Below are 20,604 nucleotides of genomic sequence, written 5' to 3' on the forward strand. Positions count from 1 at the left end.
CCTCCCCTGTGGAGCACTCTTGTTCATCATATGACTATGCACGTGACATTGTGATGATAAAAGCCGCGTATATAAAATTTCATTACAGCACTCGGTGAAGGAGGAGGAAGTTAGAAATGTTCGTAGAGGGAAGGTGAAAGAGTCTGAGACACTATACTTATCAATTTGAAACAACAATACAACCTTCTTGCGATCAGAGCAGAAACTGCTTGGCGTTCTAAACGAGTTTGCCAGCTAAAGAGCTATCTCTTGTTTTCGTGACAGGTACTACGTCGGCTAGTGGTTTCTTACTATAACTAAGATTGCAGTTCTTTCAAATTTTTTTAGTCATGGACCAGTGTACTGAAGTGAAGCCGAAGCTGACCTGGAGAACTCGAATATGCTACGGAGTTGGTCATATTCTTAACGACCTTTGTGCCTCTATGTGGTTTACATACTTTCTTGTCTACCTTCACAAGGTCGTCGAGTTTTCGAACGTGGCCGCAGGAACTCTGTTGTTGATCGGACAAGTCGCCGATGCTCTGGCCACCCCGTTTGTTGGAGTGGAGTCCGATAAAACTGGCGATTGTAATTACGGCCGGAGAAAAGTGTGGCATCTTGTCGGAGTTCTGTGTGTTGCTGGTTCGTTTCCGTTCGTTTTCAACCTCTGTATCAACTGCGAAGGTGCTTCCTCTTGGGCCTTATTCATGTACTATGTTCCCTTTATTGTGATCTTCCAGTTTGGCTGGGCTTCCACGCAGATCTCTCATTTAAGCTTGATTCCAGAGCTGACGGATAACGAGAACGAAAAAGTCACTTTGAATGCCATTAGGTAAGTCAACCAAATCATAATTATCGATGGAGTTGCACTTTTTTACCAAAAATAAATAAGCTTTTATGTAAAGTTACTTCGTCAGTTTATTTTGTCATAATTTCTGTCGTGTCAGCTGGTACTAACTGCCGGCCATGCTGAAAGCATATTATGTAATGGGTAACGCACTACGGTCTGCCGTCTGCTATAGCAAGCTTTTGACCCCTTTTCAGCGAAGCAGGTCAAGCTCAAACGTCACATTGCACAATGGTGTCCGATCGTTTTGATACAAAGTCGTTTCTATACAAATCGTTTCGTTACAGGTTGAAGTCGATATCTAATTAACAAATCGAATGTGGTTTATCGTGGTCTGTACTCTTATCGACAACGATACGCGTCATGCGCCTCGTGAGTCCACAACAAATTTTGATCACTGTGATGATGGGTATCGTTGTCAATAAGAGTACAGACATGCTAAACCACATTCAATTTGTTTGTACCACAATATTAACGTCAAAGAAAATGTTTTTTCAGAGCGTGAGCTGAAAAAGGAATTGCGTAACACACTGATGCGAGCAGCGTTGTTTGGACTCTTATCAACAACGCCAAATGAGCCAATCAGATTGCGATTAGTAGCAATTGTGGTAAAAAGTCGATTTGATACAAACTGAAGTCAATTCGATACAAAACTTTAAGATACCCAGCAGTCTGAAATTATTATAGAATTTCCATGTTTTGAATTGCCAAGCAATACTAAATGTTTTTGTTTTGTAGTGGATGATTTGCTCCACCGTGGGGCTCGTTTTAGACAAGACGTTCAGTGTATTCAGAGGGAAAAGTTCCAAGAGACCTCCAGACAAACATGGTTTTTCTCCTTTTAGGATTACATTCTTTCAATCGATCACTGTTGTATGCAATGCAAAGATGAAAATACTTTCATTTCAAGGGATATTTCTTCTCGTTTAATTTTGTTACAAAAAAAACTTCACTTTGTATCAAATTGACTTTAGAGTAAACAAGTTGTTTTCTTTTTTTTTCGTCATGGTATTTTCTATCCGGATATTTTTGAATTCACAACTTTTTCTTTCTGGATACGGCTTCCGTCCACACATGCGAATTCAGCATCGAATCCGGATATTTTTGAATCCGCTTTCCAGAGTGGAAAAAAATAAATCCACAACAAATCCAATAACGTGTAATGGGTGAATCCCAATATCTTTGAATCCGATGACGTAGCAAAATTGTTCCATGTTTTCTGTCGTTTGTGTAAAAATTTTCCAGTAGATAGATTTTTTTAAAATTTTCACTGCAGTCAGATAATGAGTTACTTGTGACAGAAAAGCAAAAAATATTGGGGGTCACCAACTTCGTTTCAGAGATGAAGCATGTGGAAAACTACCCTGATTTTGAAAAATTGGCGCACACAATTCGGCAGGGGTTTGTAGTTAAAAATACTGAAGGTGAGTCAATGGAGGCAAACAATCTTAGTCATATTTAGTAGAAGTGGGTCTGTTGCGTAAATAATTCCAAATGTTGCCAATGTTTTCACAAAACTTAAGCCTTCAAGAGGCATTTGAAACCGCCACACAGATAAACGAAGAGCTAAAAATAACGATATTCGAATGTGCATTTTGCTAAAAATGCAAACTTCTAATTGACACATTTTCTTCATTTTTTTCTATCAAAAGAAAAGTAGGGGTCACCGAACGTCCAAGATCGTTAAATCCAGGCAAAGCTATAGCAATGGCCATCTCCCCTATCATTGTTGATTTTATTACTTAGTGTGCACTCATGCATGACGTGGCGTGTGAATTTGCTTGCGCAGTAAAGATGAGCAGAAACAATTAAATATTAATTGCTGAATTCCTGAGTGCTCTATTTGAAGTCCATCACGTTAAACATGAGGGGCTGTAGTTGGCCAAAGGATGATTATTTTGTTGTTCCTCTGAGACAAAAAGAGCAGAAAGTTATGGGAACTAAAATTGTCTAAAATCAAAAGGAAGTTTGTAACTTGGCTTGAAAGCAAATCTGAATTGAATTTGTCAGTTTCCAAGCCAACTGCCAGTCAATATTGGAATGCTGCACCACAGCATTGTAAAATTTACATCTAAACGAACATCTAGTTTGATGTAAACACATGGATATGTATGGTGGCCCAGCATTATCATAGGAAAATTACATTGATATACATACTATATTGTCAGAAAACTAGGTGACATAAAATAGAAATAACAAAGAAGTAAAAAAAATGAGCAATAACAAAAAATAACATATAAATTAAATTAATATTAACTAAAAATGTGAGAAAAATAAAACAAAATAAAAGTAAAATGAAAGTAAAAAAGATTAAAAAATAAAAATAAATTAAAAGTAAAAGTAAAATAAAATACATGCAATAAGAATGACATTGAAAATCACATCAAAACATTTGGTTTTCATTTTCGTAGAAAAATCCTTTTGCTTTTCCATCAAAAGTTTGCGCTTTGCTGCATGTCCATTTTCTTTCACGTTAAGATGAAACAACCGCGTTTAGATCAAACTCAAGTGTTGTGTTTCTGAAATTCCTTTTCAAAATCTGTTTGAAGCAGGAAACCAACGTAAAGCAGGCATGCTCAGTCAATCAGCTTCAAGTAATCATGCCCTCTTGATTACCAAAAGTGCCCTTGTGATTAAGAAAAAATGCCCTCTGTCTCAGCCAATCAGCATTCAGTAATTTTGCTCCGTATGTGATAAAAGCAGAAAGCAGTGGCTTTGAGACTTTTATTAGTCATCTTCAGCATGTTACATCTACGTTTATATTTATACGGTATTTATTGTTTGAAGCTTCTGTTTTTTTGTCTTATCGATTGGAGTATGTTAGTATGGTCAGGTGGCTAGCATCTGACCAAAGGCACACTGGTGCGACCATACATGATTTTTAGGCATACAGCCAAACATCTAGTCACATATGTGACCAGTTGGTCATTAACTTTGAGCCCTGTGGGGGCACATTTGATAGTTTAGTAAACCATATATTTGTTTGGTTCTTCAGATATGCTGCTACAGTCTCATCAAACATTTTTGTATTCTTGGTAACTTGGCTTCTTCTAAGTACAGAAGGCAGAGGATCAGAAAAACTTACTCCTTCTGACTCCACAGCTTTTATGGTCAGTGCTAAGAATTTTCTTCCTAATTTCTCCAATAACCAATAGTTTTCATTTGTTATATTTTAAATGTGGAACCTGATCTGTTCCATAAAATTATTTTGATGATTTCCGCAGAACATTCGAGCCATAATGGCAAAAATAAAGTTACCAAAAGAAAACCTCATAGCATGGTACCATAATATTTTCAATAAAGGTAAGAAGAACTTATCGAGACTTAAGCTCTTAAGCTGACCCCGCGAGAGAAAATTGAACTTGAATTTATCCATATTTCAAAAAACGTACATTTCACGTTAGTTGAAAACACAATAACGCACACATTAAGCATTCTTATGACGTTTGACAATAAATTTCTCGAGAAAGCTTGGGGATTTAATCGTATTGTCACCTAGAGAAATGAATTATAGTGTTTTTTTTATATATAGTATTCAAAAACTTACCGCGCTGTGAGTATATTTTTAGTAAATAATTTTTGCACTTATTGCTCAAACTTTGAGCAGAAACCATCTTAAAAGCTGTCAGATGCAAGGATTGTACATTCATTCCAACTATTTCCACTACGGAAATGTTTCCGTAACAAACTTTTGCTAAATGCTAGGGTAATCCCACACATCCTTGTCGATAAAGCCCAAATACCGTCAAGTGTTCAGGATCCTCACTTGTCTATTTAAACACTCCGATTCTGCCTCTTTCTAAGTTTTACAGTCATACTAAGTTATCTTTATAATTGACCCACCCATTCACTCTCCACCGATCGACGTGCAAGCATAACTTGTGAATTGCATAATTTCCTTACCATGTAACCCTCTGGGTAAGCTCAGTCATAACAACCCTATTTTAGCTTCAGCAGAGCAGTGAGTAGAAAATGGTTTTATGATTTATACTCCATCCAATGACACAATACCAACTATTAGTAACCAAGAGTATTAATATTACTTGTGTATATCCCATTATGTTCACACACAACATCAATTCTCTATAAAAAGTGAGGACATCTCTGTAAGGTGCAGACGTACAGTATGGCATAGGCTTAAGAGTACTCCCTTAAAGTTGGAAAGTTAACCGTAAATGGAAGCATTTTGTACAATTTGTAATATGTGTTTGACTGTAATTAAAATGTAATAATCCTGGATTGGGGGATTTTAAAGTCAAATTGCTTTTGCAAATCGGTTTTGATACCAATTCAGTCAAATTACACAGTAACGTTATATTTTGTCTCTTTACACCTAGTCTTTTAACTTACCTGTTGCATTTCTTTTTCAGTATGTTGTATTTATTGTGGTGGGTACTGGTCTTCTATTCATGCTCATTTTCCATATTGGATTGAAAGAGCCGCCAAGAAGTTGTACATATTTATTTGCAAGTGAAGGAAGTAAGAGGAGTGCTGGCAACTGGAAACACTGGTTTAAGGAAATCCAGTTTTATCAGGTTTGTGTTAAAAGCAAAAACTTAACATCGTATCAAAGAACAGTGAAAACTGTATTAACTATATAAACTCTGGATTTCATATATTCTGTTTCAAAAACTATTGAATGTTATTTCCCTGTCTTGAAATTTTTGCCCATGCAAGGAATTTGTGATTGAGCTAATGAATGTAATGGATGCCAAGTAAAAGAGCAATAATAATATGCAAAAGCAAATGCTGTAATTATCTGATTGGCTGAGATACTATACACCATCAATGGTTAGTGTGCAGTGACTGGAGATCATCTACAAGATGGAGACATTTTGTTGTGTCTCCAAAGTTACAAACTCATGAAACATGTAGAAATATTACTGGATAATTCAATTCCTGAACAATTCAATTCCTGAGAATAGTGAAATCCTGATTTCATACTTTTAATTAATAATAATTATTGTTAATGAACCTTTAGCACACCTGGGTATTTCATAATTTTTAATTATCATTGCAGGTGGCTTTGCTGTACATGTGTACTCGTCTTATTGTTAATATTACACAAGTGTATGTCCCAATGTACACTCTGGAAACACTGTCCCTCAACAAGGTAAATAATTGGTAAAATTCTTTTTATAAAAGTAGTGGAGTGAAAGTCTCTTTCTGTGGAATTTTCATTTCAGAATCATAAGACATGCATGTAGACTATCATATTATCTAGTGTGAACTTTAATTAATTTGATTTTAGCCAGGGTGAAGACTGATTAGTCTCCCTAGGCAGTCTGGCAGTTTGATTAGTGGTTGAAACCTTACTAAGGGTGCGTTCCTTTGGGGTGATCTGGATCTGGATTTGGATCAGTGATCCAAGATCACTCTGGATCATGGTGCATCAAAGGAACCGATGAATCCATGACCAGAGTGGATTCATTGGGTCCTATGCTGCACCATGATCTTGGATCACTGATCCTGATCCAGATCACCCCAAAGGAACACACCCTAAATGCTGGGGACACACAAGTTTATAAATGTATTATTGATACCTTCAATATCTCGGGGTTTTTTCCATTTCAGGACACCATTGCCAAAATTCCCTTAGTTATCTACGTCAGCGGTTTCTTGTCGACATTTCTTTCAAAACCATTGAATAATCGCATAGGAAGGAAGGTATGTTCGACACATAATGTGATTTTGTAATTCTAGTTTGGAAATTTTTTTTTTATAATTAAGTTGTGAAGGAACAGTGACCTACAGTAATGTATGTGTGAATATAAATATGAAGAACCTTGGAGTCAAGGGCATAAAAGTTGAGATCATAATTTATTAGATCAACTAAAATTTATGTCTTCTTAATTAAGGTGCAATCTTCCAAAAAGCAGATACTATTGTGGGATCATCATGTATTGAATAAAAATGTTTTAATCTTTTGGTTTATATAATTTGATTGGCTCTTCATATTTGCTTGTAGGGAACATTCTTTCTTGGTCTACTTATGATAGCAGGAGTGAGGTGAGCCAGGAGTGTTTGAATTGGATTGATAGGATTACTGACAGAATTAGATCATCCTTTTGATAGCTACTTTACATCAAGCAAACACTGGATAGTAACAAAGAAAATGGTCATGCCTCTCATATCTATCAATCTTCACGTATACCATGTTCATTTCTTTACTGACATGATCTAGTAAATAGACAAAATAAACATATTAAGTAAATGACAGTATTTAGAGAGGAAGCCATATCAGCCCCAGCAAGTTTTCATGTTGGTCCTTTATCCAGGCTGAATTGATCCTAACAGTGTGTGGAAAGTTGGTCACACTTGAACCTAGTTACACAACAGTCTTCATGAAGCTCCATGGAGTCTAACATAGTTCAGCAGTAGAGCCTACAAATGGTCTGCAGGATGTTATAAGTTCTACTCCTCTTGGGAAACTTGAAAATATATTTCCAAGTAGCTTGACATGTCACTAACTGAAACAGCTAAAATTTCTTTCGTTGGTTCGTGGTTTTTCCTAGCTATCCCCATTCTCCCTTGCCGTTGTTACATTCGCGTCAGACCTTTCATTTGAATATTGACCGTCGCCCCCATTCTCACAAAATATGACTGTTTTGCAGTCTAGGTTTTTCCCTAAACCTGTTACTGTGTTATATATGAATAATATATGTTTCTGTGTTATTTATTATCACAGCACATGGATGTGGTTCATTCATAAGCACAACTACAAAGCTACATATGGGGCTGCAGCATTATTAGGTGTCGGTGGTTCAACACTTCTTGTTACAGCTTTGACTATGTTGGCAGATCTTATTGGAGAGAATGTGGTAAGCTGCCTGTCACAGATTTTGAGTTTAAATTCAGGGAAGGCTGGTCCACAGGATTGTACAAAAGAATTTCTCTCCCTCCCTCCCAGGATTCAATTGAGCTTTGCGGTACATGATTGTATGGTCATGTAGATGTCACTCACCTGTAACATTATTTTAATTGGCTTTCGTGCCTTAGATATAAAATTTCTGAAAAAAAGCCTCGTATGTATGTGGAGTAACATATTTTGTTGACTTTGCATGTGTCTTTTTTTTATTTCTCAGGAAACAGGTGCTTTTGTTTATGGAGCCATGAGTTTCACTGATAAATTATCCAATGGAGTTGCCGTTCAGCTGATTCAGATATTTCATCCATGTAACAAGATAGGAAAGTAAGTATCATAGGAGTCACGACTGCTTGCTTACTTTCTCGTAAGAATTCTCAGGTAAATACAAGCTATGTTATCAGTACAATTTGACAACAAGATTACTTTGTTTCAAATTGTACTTTCCGAGAACAAACTAAACGAAAGAAAGAAAGAAATAGTTACATGTATATTACTCTTTCTTTACTTCTTTTACTGTTCAAGTTGTAACTGAGAACAACTGACTTGTAAATGTGCTATATCTAAAGAGTCTCATTAGAGTCAGTACATGTGCGGTACAGTTAGCACATGCAATATGAATTATACAGGTCTGTATCGACACCTCCGAGGTTTTCCGCACTTGAACAGGAAAATACAGTTTTCCGTTACAAGCGAACGCATTCTTTGCAAAACTACCGAAGAAACAGTCTCATTAGGCTGTCTTATTTGTTTCAGCTATTCTCTTTGGTAACAAGACCCATGAGAGGTCCAAAGACACTTTGTCTAACGAGTCACCCGGAACCTCCCTAATCATTCCTCATGTATGTCATTGTTTTGTAATACCAGTCAAGACTGCATTTATTGTAGTCATAGAAGATTTTCTTGCGTGAACAATATTATGGTTTCTTGTTTTGGTTGTGTGCTTGTCAACGACTTTCCAGTTATGTATTTGATCTGATGATTTACGAGTTTCTGACTTCCTGCAGCGGTCATTTCCTAAATCATACTCTATGACTATACCGTGTATTACGAGCCATCAACTGTCGAAAACTGTCGAAAAACTTCCGGTAGCTTGTTGGTAACTTGTTGGTATCCTATTGGCCGACAGTTGGCCGACAGCTGGTTTCGGGAGCTCCTCTTCACAAATACCAATTCTTCAGTCAGGATGTTACTTGCTCAACTGGAGTTCTTCTTGCTTTTGACCGTAACACATATTTCTCCTGACCGGATTAGTTTTTTCAATCCTTTTACAATGGCTAGGAAGGAAAGATCCAGGTGTGATGCTTTTGCAACCTCTGGCAATTCAGCGTCTTTCTAATTGCCCCACACTGTAGCTAGTAAATCATTACTACAGTAGGTTATTACCGTCAACATCTTTATCATCTGGTTCATTCTCTGTGATCACTTTTCTTCTGCAGTTTCCTTTGTCTTTGATACCCCGGCTACCCCTCAACACACAGCGTCATATAACTCGGGTCTAATCTATCCTGACCTGCTATCAGGCTTTCCACTTCGGGAAAATTTCTTCAGTTACATCTAAGAAATTCACAAGTTGCCCATATTTACTCTTTGGTGTGTGAAAATCCTGGCTCATTCCACGTTACACCAGCTTTTCATCTTGAGGGTTGAACGCTACAACAACCTACTGGACACACATTGAAATAACATGGCAAATCCTGGTATGCCAACACCCGAAAATCATCCATACTGGTCAACTCAGTTGTGTTTTCTCACAGGAAAATTAGACACGGATCGTTCTGCTTTGGAGCTCTGAAGTTGCTTGTTCGAGATTTCATTGCTAGCTTGTATGATAGAGAAGCGAAAACGGTAATCGAATTTACTTGAAATAAAAGCAAAGTGGAGAGCTTTCAATGTCGTTCATATTTCATGCAACGTTGGTGGCTTCAGAAGCCTACTTCTTTAGGGAGGTGTTGGAGCTCTAAGCCACACCTCTGATAGAAAAGTTATTGTATATTACAGCTGTCAATCTGTCAACTCCATCCAGTCAGTGAATGCCATGACTGACTGTGATGTAGCCATGTGTTCACCTTCCGAGTTTTGAGAGAGGTTACTTCGCAGCATGATGTCATGCTGACGTGACAACTCTCGAAGGTGCTCGGGAGTACTCGTGCTATTCCCTGACTGGTTAATAAGTGTCGGCCGAGGAAAACCCTCGTCGGACGCGGATTTTCCGAGGGCAGCACTTGTTCCATTGTGTACAGAGGACATGTAACTAAAGCTATTATCTATGTAATAATGATTGCCATGTTGTTGCTGCTTGCTTGCGCCCTGCACCTAACAGCGACACAATGCTGTCCACATCTGACTGCTGGCTTAGTTGCGCGCACGCATGGGAATAATTTATTCATGTTGCATTTGCTATTTCCATTCACTTGTGTGATTCAAGGCATGGACCACAGCACAGTTCTTGGAGTGGAAATGCGACAGCTTACCCACAAGGAACCGGACATGGACATCCACACATGTACGGGTTTATACCACCCCATTCCATTGTTAAATTGTTGTCTTTTTGTGTAACTTACATGCGGGCTTACTACACGGCGGTTATGCGAATGCTTTGGAACAATTTCAGCCTTAAAGGAAACCTTTTACAATTATCTTGTCATTCTTTGGATACCGCGTATTTATAGAAGTAGAAAACACTTTTCCGGTGGTGTCGGGTTAGGGTTAGGGAAACGCGAGTGGAAATTTGGGAGAAGCATAGTTAGTTTATAACAGTGGGAACACTAGACGCACGTAAGTGTTTCCACAATATTTTCGACCTTTGCGTTTTGTCAGCCTTGCGAGTGTTTACAGAAATTCGTTGGATTTAGTTCGCTCGTTTAAGGCTCCGTCCACACTACGCCGGAGGAATTTGAAAACGTAGCATTATTTCTCCAGTTAGGCCTACCGTCCACGCTAACCCGTCACGAATACGGAGCTTTTCGAAAACGCTCTTCAAACCGAAGTAATTTAGAAACGCCGGCTTTCCGTTTTATTCTGGACGGAAAACATTTTTGAAAACGAAGCGTTTCGTAAACGATGATGTTGCGATTATCACGAGACTGCCCTGCCGTGGGTGAACTCAAACACAAATGTAAAATGACGGGTGATTGTTGCTGTTTAAAATTCCACCGACGTAGTGCGAACGGGCCTAGAATGTTGATTTCTCGTCCAATGAGGTGCAAAGCCCAAAGCGTTCGTCATTTAGCTTGCGCCATTTCCCGCGCTTTTTTCCCAGCTACTCAGTTAGAACTGAATGATCTTTACTGATTAGTTGTTTTGATTTCTGTAGAACTTGCTGTTCAGCTTGTGATCTGTACTACAGGGAGATCATGGTGTTTGTTGCTGGTGGAGCCACCATTGTTTCATTTCTGGTTCTCTTGACCATGGTAAAGACAAAAATAGGCGAGTTTAAAGGTAATTGCACTGTTTTTTTGGCGTACAATGTGTGATGCTTATCTTCATGCAAGGGGGGTTTCAAATATGGTGCGTCCGTCTTTTCTTAGTGAGCCATTATGCTAAGCAATGGGTCTCCAAAATATACAATCTGAATGCCTATTTAGAAAAGTTACGCACTCTTTAATTGCAAATCATTGATCAGTGTCCCGCCAACCTTAAAATCTCTTACATCAGCTGCTTTGCGAGTGTCAAATGCTCAAAGGGATGATTGACAAGGAAAACAAAAGTGTTGTGGATCGGGAGCTCTTGTCAGAGCTCATGCGATCCCCGATCCATCCCTTTCTGATTAATAAGGTCCGTTCTTATATTCACATGTGGGAGGCGCGGTGGCCTCTTGGTTAGTGCGCTCGTTTCCGGATCGAGCGGTTCGGGTTCGAGCCCTGGCCGGGTATATTGTGTTGTGTTCTTGAGCAAGACACTTTACGCTCATAGTGCCTCTCTCCTCCCAGGTGTGTAAATGGGTACCGGCGAACTTTAATGGTGGGGGTAAACTTGCGATGGACTAGCATCTTATCCAGGGGGGCGGGGAGTAAAAATACTCTTAGTCGCTTCATCCTACAGAAACCGCGATAAGCTCCGGCCTGATGAGCCACTTGGCTCATAAGCAGAGTCTACTTAAGTTCACACAGTTCCTAACTAGGTATATCGTCTTCTGTAGACTCTGGAGTACTGGACTCAAATGTTCAAGACAAGCTCCTCTGCCAGAGCACTCTAGGGAGTACAAGCGTGGCAAGATCTATTGGAGCTCCTAAATCTCCGTGCCTCATCTACGAGCCCGCAGCTTCGCCAAAGTACGGGTCAATCCAAGATTCACCGTGCTCGATACAGGAAGATTTTTCAAATTCATGTAGGAAGTCTGAAAAGAAATGCGACCGGTGACGGCAGGCTGTTACTGCCTCAGAAAATTAAGTGTCTGACTTAAAGACTAAGGTGTCTACCTGGAAGATTTCCGGTGCCCTCCTCAAAGACTGAAGTTGCTTCCCTAAAGACTAAATTTTTCAGCCTTGTACAGAGATATTGAAATGGCTGAAGTAAGACTGGGACCCGCTCCACGTCACTGAGGCTTTCCGGACATGTCCGAATTGTGTTTGGGCGCTGAGACGTGCAAGCGATTCCATTCTGTATCGAATGGGAGAAAGTTAATCCATGACACCAAGAGTATGAAAATTGCTTTTATTACGAACGTTATCAGTTCGATTCAAAAATGGTCCGAGATGGAGTTTTGAGTTGTAATATCGATTTCGAGTTGAAACGTGATACTCCGATTAGATTAATGAGCCCTCTGGCTAGACTGATTAGGGTTAGGGTTGGCTTTCATTTGTAGGTTAGGGTAAACCCTTTACATGTATATCGTCATAAAACAGGGGCTGTAAATCAAGGTTTTCACTCCAACTGGAACTCGTGATGTAATCTCAAACTCGAAACTCATCTCGAGCTCATAAATTTAACAACGTGGCAGAAAACAAAAATAAACTGAAAGTTAAATAGCTTAACCTGCAATATTCAAGAAATCAAGTTATTGTCTCGGTCAGGGGTACTGAACTTTCAAAGACAAAAAAGGTTACTTTGTAGTTTTTGTGCTACGACATAGAAAAGGAGAAAAAAACAATTCAAAGCAACTGTTTCTTACCGAACCAAAATTATACTGTTAAAGACAAGATAAATTTTTAATAGCTAACATTTTTGCCGTTGTGCAAAACCATTATTGAACTGAAAAAGAGGTTTTTCTAAAAGAAAAAACTAATATAAATGCCTGTAAAAACTATTTTCCGGATGGAATTTTAGAGGTTAGTAAATTTATATTTAAATGAGAACGATAAAACTATAAGTGGTGATTGGAAAGAGAAGAACTCTTTCATTCTACCACTGAGAAATGATATAAGCAGCAACTCTGTACATCATTGTTTGAAAAGAACACGAATTACATTGCATATATTTACTTTAAACAAGCCAGGAAAAGAGATTGTACGTTTTTATCCAAGGTAAATACCTAACTGTTTTTGAATTTGATGAGAAGCAAGTATAATCGCGTATTCTTTTTGCCCATGGACTGTCCATGTGCTAAGAATACGAAACATGCTTACAGCTTTATAATTAAGTATAATTAAGTTTTTAGGGATAGCTTTGTAATGGATGTGTGCGCTATATAAATGAACTATTATGATGATGAATGGTTTTGGCTGTTCCCCGGTGTATTATCACTTTTGTAATAGAAACACAATTTAACTATTTCAAGATAACATGCGAAAACAGGGAATTTTCCTAATACAAAATACGTAAACTACACAGTCAGAATGTTTTTCGTACTTAATGAAAGAGAATTGACGTGGATCGAGAAAGTGATGAAACTTGCGTCGTGTGGGGTTTTTGTCATATTAGCGTTCTTCATGAGTACGGATTTTCCTTTAGACGTTCATTACATTGGGTGTTCACGCGATACTGTGTGGCGTTTCGTGACAACTCGAGTAACGGCGAAAGAGACTAAACTGGAAGGTGCGGTTGGTGGAGGTTGTTTTATGTGAAACGACTATTTGTTAGAAATAAATGTTGCAAATGTTTAGTTTCTTTTGTCTTACGATTGGGCTCTAACTTAGTTTTATAAGACAAGGCCATAGGCCGGCTGAGGGAGACGTGGGACTCGAGCACATGTTACAGCCGTGGGGTGCGGGGAAGGGATATGTCCGTTTTAATGACGATTCATCTTCACTTCGCAATAGTTACTTCACTTTCGCGTGGGAGAAAAAGATGGAGTATTTTTACACTGTTCGCACCAAAAGTCTTAAAGCTCAAGGGTAGAAAATCGTGTATACTTCAAACTACTCCAACGCGTATTTTTTTTTTTTTTTTTTAACCCTGGCCCCAGCAACATAATAAGCCATAATCACTACAAACGAAGCTTCAACGGATAATGCTGGGTTAGGCACCACTGGCAACGGGGGTTGCACCCAAGTAAAGTCAAGTGAAGAGATGTCGATCTTCACTTTAAAATAACATCTTTCATTTCTTCTGCTAAACAAAGATGGAGCAAGTAAATTGCTACTGGCCGCATGCAGCAAACTGACGTGGGAGATTACTTCAAACTAGTTCAACGCAGATTTTTGATTTCGTAACCCAACACTTTCAGTGTGTTTATGGCGACTTACTTGTTCCCTCTGCACTACTGAATTAAAAAGAAATTCAGCTGAGTTGTATCAATCCACGATTTATACTAGGATCTCAAGAATTTCTGATTCGCGGAAGTACGCGAATCGAACGCGCGGATCGCGTTTACGCTTATCATGCGCGCATGGTGCGCGGTCTAGGCTTAGTCTCTCCTGCATTTTAACGGAGACGAGTAATCAGGGCTCGAAAAATGTCTGAATTCCAGCTTGCCGTTTGGGCAAGTAACTCTCAAATTTTGCTTATCAGGGGCATTTCCCCACTTGCACAGGTTTTCAAATTCATTAATAAATCTGATGAGCCCAACTGGAAGTCATTCACTTGCATGTTTGAATGTAATAAACCCGTATGAATTGCTTGTAATCTTCTTAGTTTTGATCACTTTCATGTTCGTGTACGTGCTTGCTATTTCCTGAGCTATGCGCTGGGTATCTTCCAAAATCCTTGAGTTCGACTCCTCGAACGTTAAAGAACGTCTCGCCTAACTCTAAAAAAAATCGTTTTGAAGCGCGTAAAATTAAAAACTAGTAGAATATAAAACAATATGGCTTATCCTCCTCAATTTTGAAACTTTTAGAGCTGGTGAGTGCATTATTTTTTCCACATGGGTGGTTGAAAAATATTTTCAGTCGGGTGAAAACGTTTGAATGAAAAACTATTCTCTGCCAAAAGCCCTGAACACTGAAAGTTTTTTTGAAAACTTACTTACTAATCAATTTATTTTTAATAGCATTAATAATACTTTTTATTTCGGGCGGCGGAGCCCAAGTAAGCTTATATTTTTGCCAGAAAACTTGTATCATTTTGCCAAAGATCGACGGGGAGTTAGGGCCTCGTTTTTGCGGTAGAAACATACGGGTTCTTTTCGCGTACAGCTTCTACAGCTGTGATACAAATTATGCCGAGTTTACTTTTATACAGTGAAACTGGCAAATGCTTCCAAAAAATTTGCTGAAATTTTAAGAAATAAACATCGCGTTTCGTGCTGAGCCCAGTTGAGATAACTTGTTCAAGGTTCTTAACCAAACGTAACAGAATTTATAACACCAGTTTGAGTCACAAGCAAGAACATGAATTTGCGTTAGTGTCGATCGGCAAGAACATTCCGCCGCGTTATGTGTGTGGGTCTATTCCGGCTTACAGTGTGATACGATTAACACCTACATTACTCTCAAGTGTTTGTCAAGGGTAAATTTGAAAAAATGGGCTTCTGTTAAATAGGTTCTCCCACGTCTAGAAAACTGACGTTGCGCTTTTCTCCTAGTGTAATGCCTACCTAAGAGAATAGGATATCTGAATTGAGTGCAACTTACCTAGAATTCATTATTTCCACGCAAACGATGACTCCTGTGGAATTCAGCGAAGAAGAAACGACGACACTTCGTAAAAACACACGCCTTCAAAACAGCGTATTTTTGAATAAATAATCGTTCTGTTCCTCAAACAAACGATATGAAGAGGAAGACGACAAAATTTTGTTCATCATGGCCAAAAAAAACGATAGAAATATCCCGCCGATTACGAAATATTGCCATTCTACTTACTGAGAGAACGATTGTGTCGCATTCAAATTTGATTTTGCCGCTCAGTGCGCTTTTTTACCGGATGTGACGTCACTTTTTGGTCGATGATCCAAACACAAAAACGTGCCAGGCGTCACCGAGTGTTCTCCCCTGAGTCGAACACATGCTAGGTAAAAGCTAGGTAATCATTGAGTTATTTTTTTGTAAAAAAAATACCTCTTAGTCGGCGCGTCGGGTATGTTATGGACGGGTCAATGCGTGAGTGAGTGAGTGAGTGAGTGAGTGAGTGAGTGAGTGAGTGAGTGAGTGAGTGAGTGAGTGAGTGAGTGAGTGAGTGAGTGAGTGAGTGAGTGAGAAATGTATGTATGTCACACCAATCAGGTTGGATCTACTATGAACAGCCAATCAAATTTCTTGTTGTAAAGGTAAATGGTATGTGAGAAACACAAGGTATGTATAAACAGAAGGACTTTGGTAATTGAAAAATAAAGAGTGACGTGTATGTTGCCGGTTTGTGATTTTTGAGTTATTTTTTTTACAAAAAAATACCTCTTAGTCGGCGCGTCGAGTATGTTACGGGTCAATGGGTGAATGAGTGAGTGAGTGAGTGAGTGAGTGAGAGATGTATGTATGTCACACCAATCAGATTGGATCTACTATAAACAGCCAATCAAATTTCTTGTTGTAAAGGTAAATGGTATGTGAGAAGATCTGATCTCAATAAAGTTCAGAACGGCCGTATTCATTCTTCTATAAAAGAGGAGGAAATATTCATACATTGGGTTTACTTCGACTTTTTCTGTGGGTTAGGCTGAGGATTTTTGTTAAATGAACGTAGTATGCAAATGCAACGAGATGTTTTTATTTTTAGTTAAAGGTAACTTGATACTTTTGTTTTTCACAAGGAGTAAATTCAAGTAGAGGTCACGAATCGTCGCCTCTGGTTCTTAGGACATGTTTTAGAGGGGACGAGACTTTAGATTTGAAACAGTTCTAACGTTTCCAATAGTACGTGCGGGTAACGATTGTTTTGTTCTTGTTGCATGCAAATATAACGAGATATTTTTGCTTTTTAGTTACAAAGTGTAATTTGACACTGTTGTTTTTCACAAGGGAGTAAATTCAATTAGAGCGGACGAATCGTCACCACTCTTTCCCAAGAGATGTTTGCTATCTTAAGTAACAAATGGTAACTTAACACTTTTGTTTTTTATATGGGAGTAAATTCAATTAGAGCTGACAAGTTATCGGCTATTGTTTCCAGGATATTAAACAAAAAAGCTTTCATTTCTGGACAGTTTTTACCTCTCTGCAGTAGCAGTTTAATAGTTTTATTTGATGACATTCATTTCAGTCCGATATTTTTAAAGGTAAAAAGTATGAAAACTGTTCAAATGTTCTTTGAAGACTGCGCGGCACCAAGTTAAAGCGCAGTTTAATTAAATCAGACTTTCAACGTGTCAAAGGTTTTTTTCTCTTTCTTTCTATTTTCGGTGAAGATGTGTTGTGTTGTGTTGTGTGAAAAGGTAAACTTACGTCTCGTATAAAATGCCAAAAAGTCCCTAAATTAACTTGAGTATTTTTGAGCAAAAATTCCTCTTGGAGGTTGGAAGGGTTATGTGATCGGTGAGTGAGGGAATTATGCATGTGCGCGTGTCACACCGGGTTGTATCAAAGAACGAATCAAATTGCCTGTTAGAAAATAAGATGGTATCTACATTAATCTGGAGACATGTCAGATTACTGTAGTTTGTTCAGTCAAACATTTTATGGCTTACTATTTAGCTATCTTACCATGACCGATGTAACATCGCAACCAAAGAAAAAATGTCAAATTAACCAAATCATTACTCTACCATGAATGCTCCTATCTCCGACACTTCACACAAAAAATAACTCTTGCACGCCTTGCGTGCCTATGTTTAGTCCGGTTTGGAGGGGAGTGTGACAGTTACATACGTATATTGGGTTGTTTTAGAGTGCATAATTTTCAGTGTAATGGTGGCTAGTTATGAACGAGATGAGTCTTGAGTTTTGAAGCAGTTCATGAGTTAGTAGTAAGCAAATGGCACGAGATATTTTTATTTTTAATAACAAAGGGTAACTTGATACTTTTGTTTTTCACAAGGAGTTAATTCAATTAGAGGTCACCAATCGTCCGTTCTAGTTCTTAGGACATGTTTTAGAGGAGACGAGAGTATTTAGATTTGAAGCAGTTCTAACGTTTACAATAGTAAGTGCAGGTAACGATTGTTTTGTTCTTACTGCATGCAAATATAACGAGATATTTTTATTTTTTTAGTTACAATGGGTAATTTGACACTCTTGTTTTTCACAAGGTAGTAAATTCAATTACAGCTGACGAATCGTCGCCACTTGTTCCCACGAGATGTTTGCTATTTTTAGTTACAAATGGTAACTCGACACTTTTGTTTTTCATACGGGAGTAAATTCAATTAGAGCTGACAAGTTATCGGCTATTGTTCCCAGGATATTAAACAAAAAAGAAGCTTTCCTTTCTAGAGTGTTTTTACGTCTCTGCAGTAGCAGTTTAATAGTTTTATTTGATGACATTCATTTCAGTCCGATATTTTTAAGGGTAAAAAGTATGAAAACTGTTCAAATGTTCTTTGAAGACTGCGTGGCGTCAAGTTAAATTGCATTTAATAAAATCAGACTTTCAACGTGTCAGAGAGGTTTGTTTCTTTCTTTCTATTTTTGGTGAAGTAGTGTTGTTGCGTTGTGTTGTGTAAAAAGGGTAAACTTACGACTCGTCTAAAATGCGAAAAGTTCTCTTGAGTATTTTTGAGCAAAAATTCCCCTTAGGGGTTGGAAGAGCTATGTGATCGGTGAGAGAGGGAGTTATGCATGTGCTCGTATCACCCCAATCACAGTGTGGGTTGTATGAAAGAACGAATCAAACTGCCTGTTAGAAAATAAGATGATATCTACATTAATCTGGAGACGTGTCAGATTACTTTAGTATGTTCAGTCGAACATTTTACATGTCAATCGATTTAGCTTTATGGAGGGAGAATTACATAAGGAAAGTATTTTCTGTGACGCTCAGCTGCTTACAACGCACACGCTGTCAGCAAAAGGCACAACACTAAATTGTGATTCGAGCGTTTGTTTTGGACGGGCTAGTTTTGTTGACCGAAGTAAAAATTGTAGGAAGGATATTGTTATTATGAAGTTGTTTGTGTGCTCATTGAGGTTTTTTTTGTAAAAAAAAATACCTCTTAGTCGGCGTGTCGGGCATGTTATGGACGGGTCAATGGATGAGTGAGTGAGTGAGTGAGTGAGTGAGAGATGTATGTATGTCACACCAATCAGATTGGATCTACTATAAACAGCCAATCAAATTTCTTGTTGTAAAGGTAAATGGTATGTGAGAAGATTTGATCCCGATAGAGTTGAGAACGGCCATATTTATTCCTCTATAAAAGAGGAGGAAGTATTCATATATTGGGTTTACTTCGACATTTTCTGTGGGTTAGGCTGAGAATTTTAGTTAAATGAACGAGATGAGCCCTGAGGTTTGAAACAGTTCGTGAGTTAGTAGTATGAAAATGCAACGAGATATTTTTATTTTTAGTTACAAAGGTAACTTGATACTTTCGTTTTTCACAAGGAGTAAATTCAATTAGAGGTCACGAATCGTCGCGTCTAGTTCTTAGGACATGTTTTAAAAGGGGCGAGACTTTAGATTTGAAACAGTTCTAACGTTTACAATAGTAAGTGCGGGTAACGATTGTTTTGTTCTTGTTGCATGCAAATATAACGAGATATTTTTGTTTTTTAGATACAAAGTGTAATTTGACACTCTTGTTTTTCACAAGGGAGTAAATTCAATTAGAGCGGACAAATCGTCACCACACTTTCCCAAGAGATGTTTGCTATTTTTAGTAACAAATGGTAACTTAACACTTTTGTTTTTTATATGGGAGTAAATTCAATTAGAGCTGACAAGTTATCGGCTATTGTTTCCAGGATATTAAACAAAAAAAGAAGCTTTCGTTTCTGGACGGTTTTCACGTCTCTGCAGTAGCAGTTTAATAGTTTTATTTGATGGCATTCAATTCAGTCCGATATTTTTAAAGGTAAAAAGTATGAAAACTGTTTAAATGTTCTTTGAAGACTGCGCGGCACCAAGTTAAAGTGGAATTTAATTAAATCAGACTCAACGTGTCAGAGGTTTGTTTTCTCTTTCTTTCTATTTTCGGTGAAGTTGTGTTGTGTTATGTTGTGTTGTGTTGTGTAAAAAGGTAAACTTACGACTCTTATAAAATGCGAAAAAGTCTCTAAATTAACTTGAGTATTTTTGAGCAAAAATTCCTCTTGGGGGTTGGAAGGGTTATGTGATCGGTGAGTGAGGGAGTTATGCATGTGCGCGTGTCTCACCAATCACAGTGCGGGTTGTATCAAAGAACGAATCAAATTTCCTGTTAGAAATTAAGATGGCATCTACATTAATCTGGAGACGTGTCAGATTACCGTAGTTTGTTCAGTCAAACATTTTATGGCTTACTATTTAGCTATCTTACCATGACCGATGTAACATCGCAACCATAAAAACTTGTCAAATTAACCAAATCATCACTGTGCCATGAATACTCCTATCTCCGACACTTCACACAAAAAAATAACTCTTGCACGCCTTGTGTGCCTATGTTTTCTGAACTGTGAACAGGCGTCACGCAATCAACGAACATGTACTTGTCCCGGACGAGCGGACGGGGGTTTTT

General features: G+C 38.2%; 1 protein-coding gene across 3 annotated transcripts; it reads left to right on the forward strand.

The window, feature by feature from the left end:
- Positions 1 to 13,734, forward strand: LOC110042141 (major facilitator superfamily domain-containing protein 12-like). 3 transcript variants are annotated; one of them, XM_089295792.1, is made up of 12 exons: positions 52 to 133; positions 328 to 811; positions 3,822 to 3,936; positions 5,197 to 5,361; positions 5,847 to 5,939; positions 6,401 to 6,493; positions 6,795 to 6,835; positions 7,515 to 7,647; positions 7,912 to 8,018; positions 10,120 to 10,197; positions 11,008 to 11,132; positions 11,833 to 13,734. In XM_089295792.1, exons 2-12 carry the CDS (start codon positions 330 to 332, stop codon positions 12,051 to 12,053), a joined length of 1,653 nt encoding a protein of 550 aa, XP_089151918.1. In that variant the 5' UTR covers positions 52 to 133; positions 328 to 329; the 3' UTR covers positions 12,054 to 13,734. The 3 variants fall into 3 exon arrangements, with proteins under 3 accessions (XP_020603149.2, XP_020603151.2, XP_089151918.1); XM_020747490.2 differs by having other exon boundaries at positions 1 to 811; XM_020747492.2 differs by lacking the exon at positions 10,120 to 10,197 and having other exon boundaries at positions 1 to 811.
- Positions 13,735 to 20,604: the final 6,870 nt, after the last annotated feature.

This window comes from Orbicella faveolata, unplaced genomic scaffold, assembly GCF_042242905.1.
Source record: "Orbicella faveolata isolate gen_17 unplaced genomic scaffold, um_ofav_v1 contig_26, whole genome shotgun sequence".
Taxonomy (NCBI): domain Eukaryota; kingdom Metazoa; phylum Cnidaria; class Anthozoa; order Scleractinia; family Merulinidae; genus Orbicella; species Orbicella faveolata.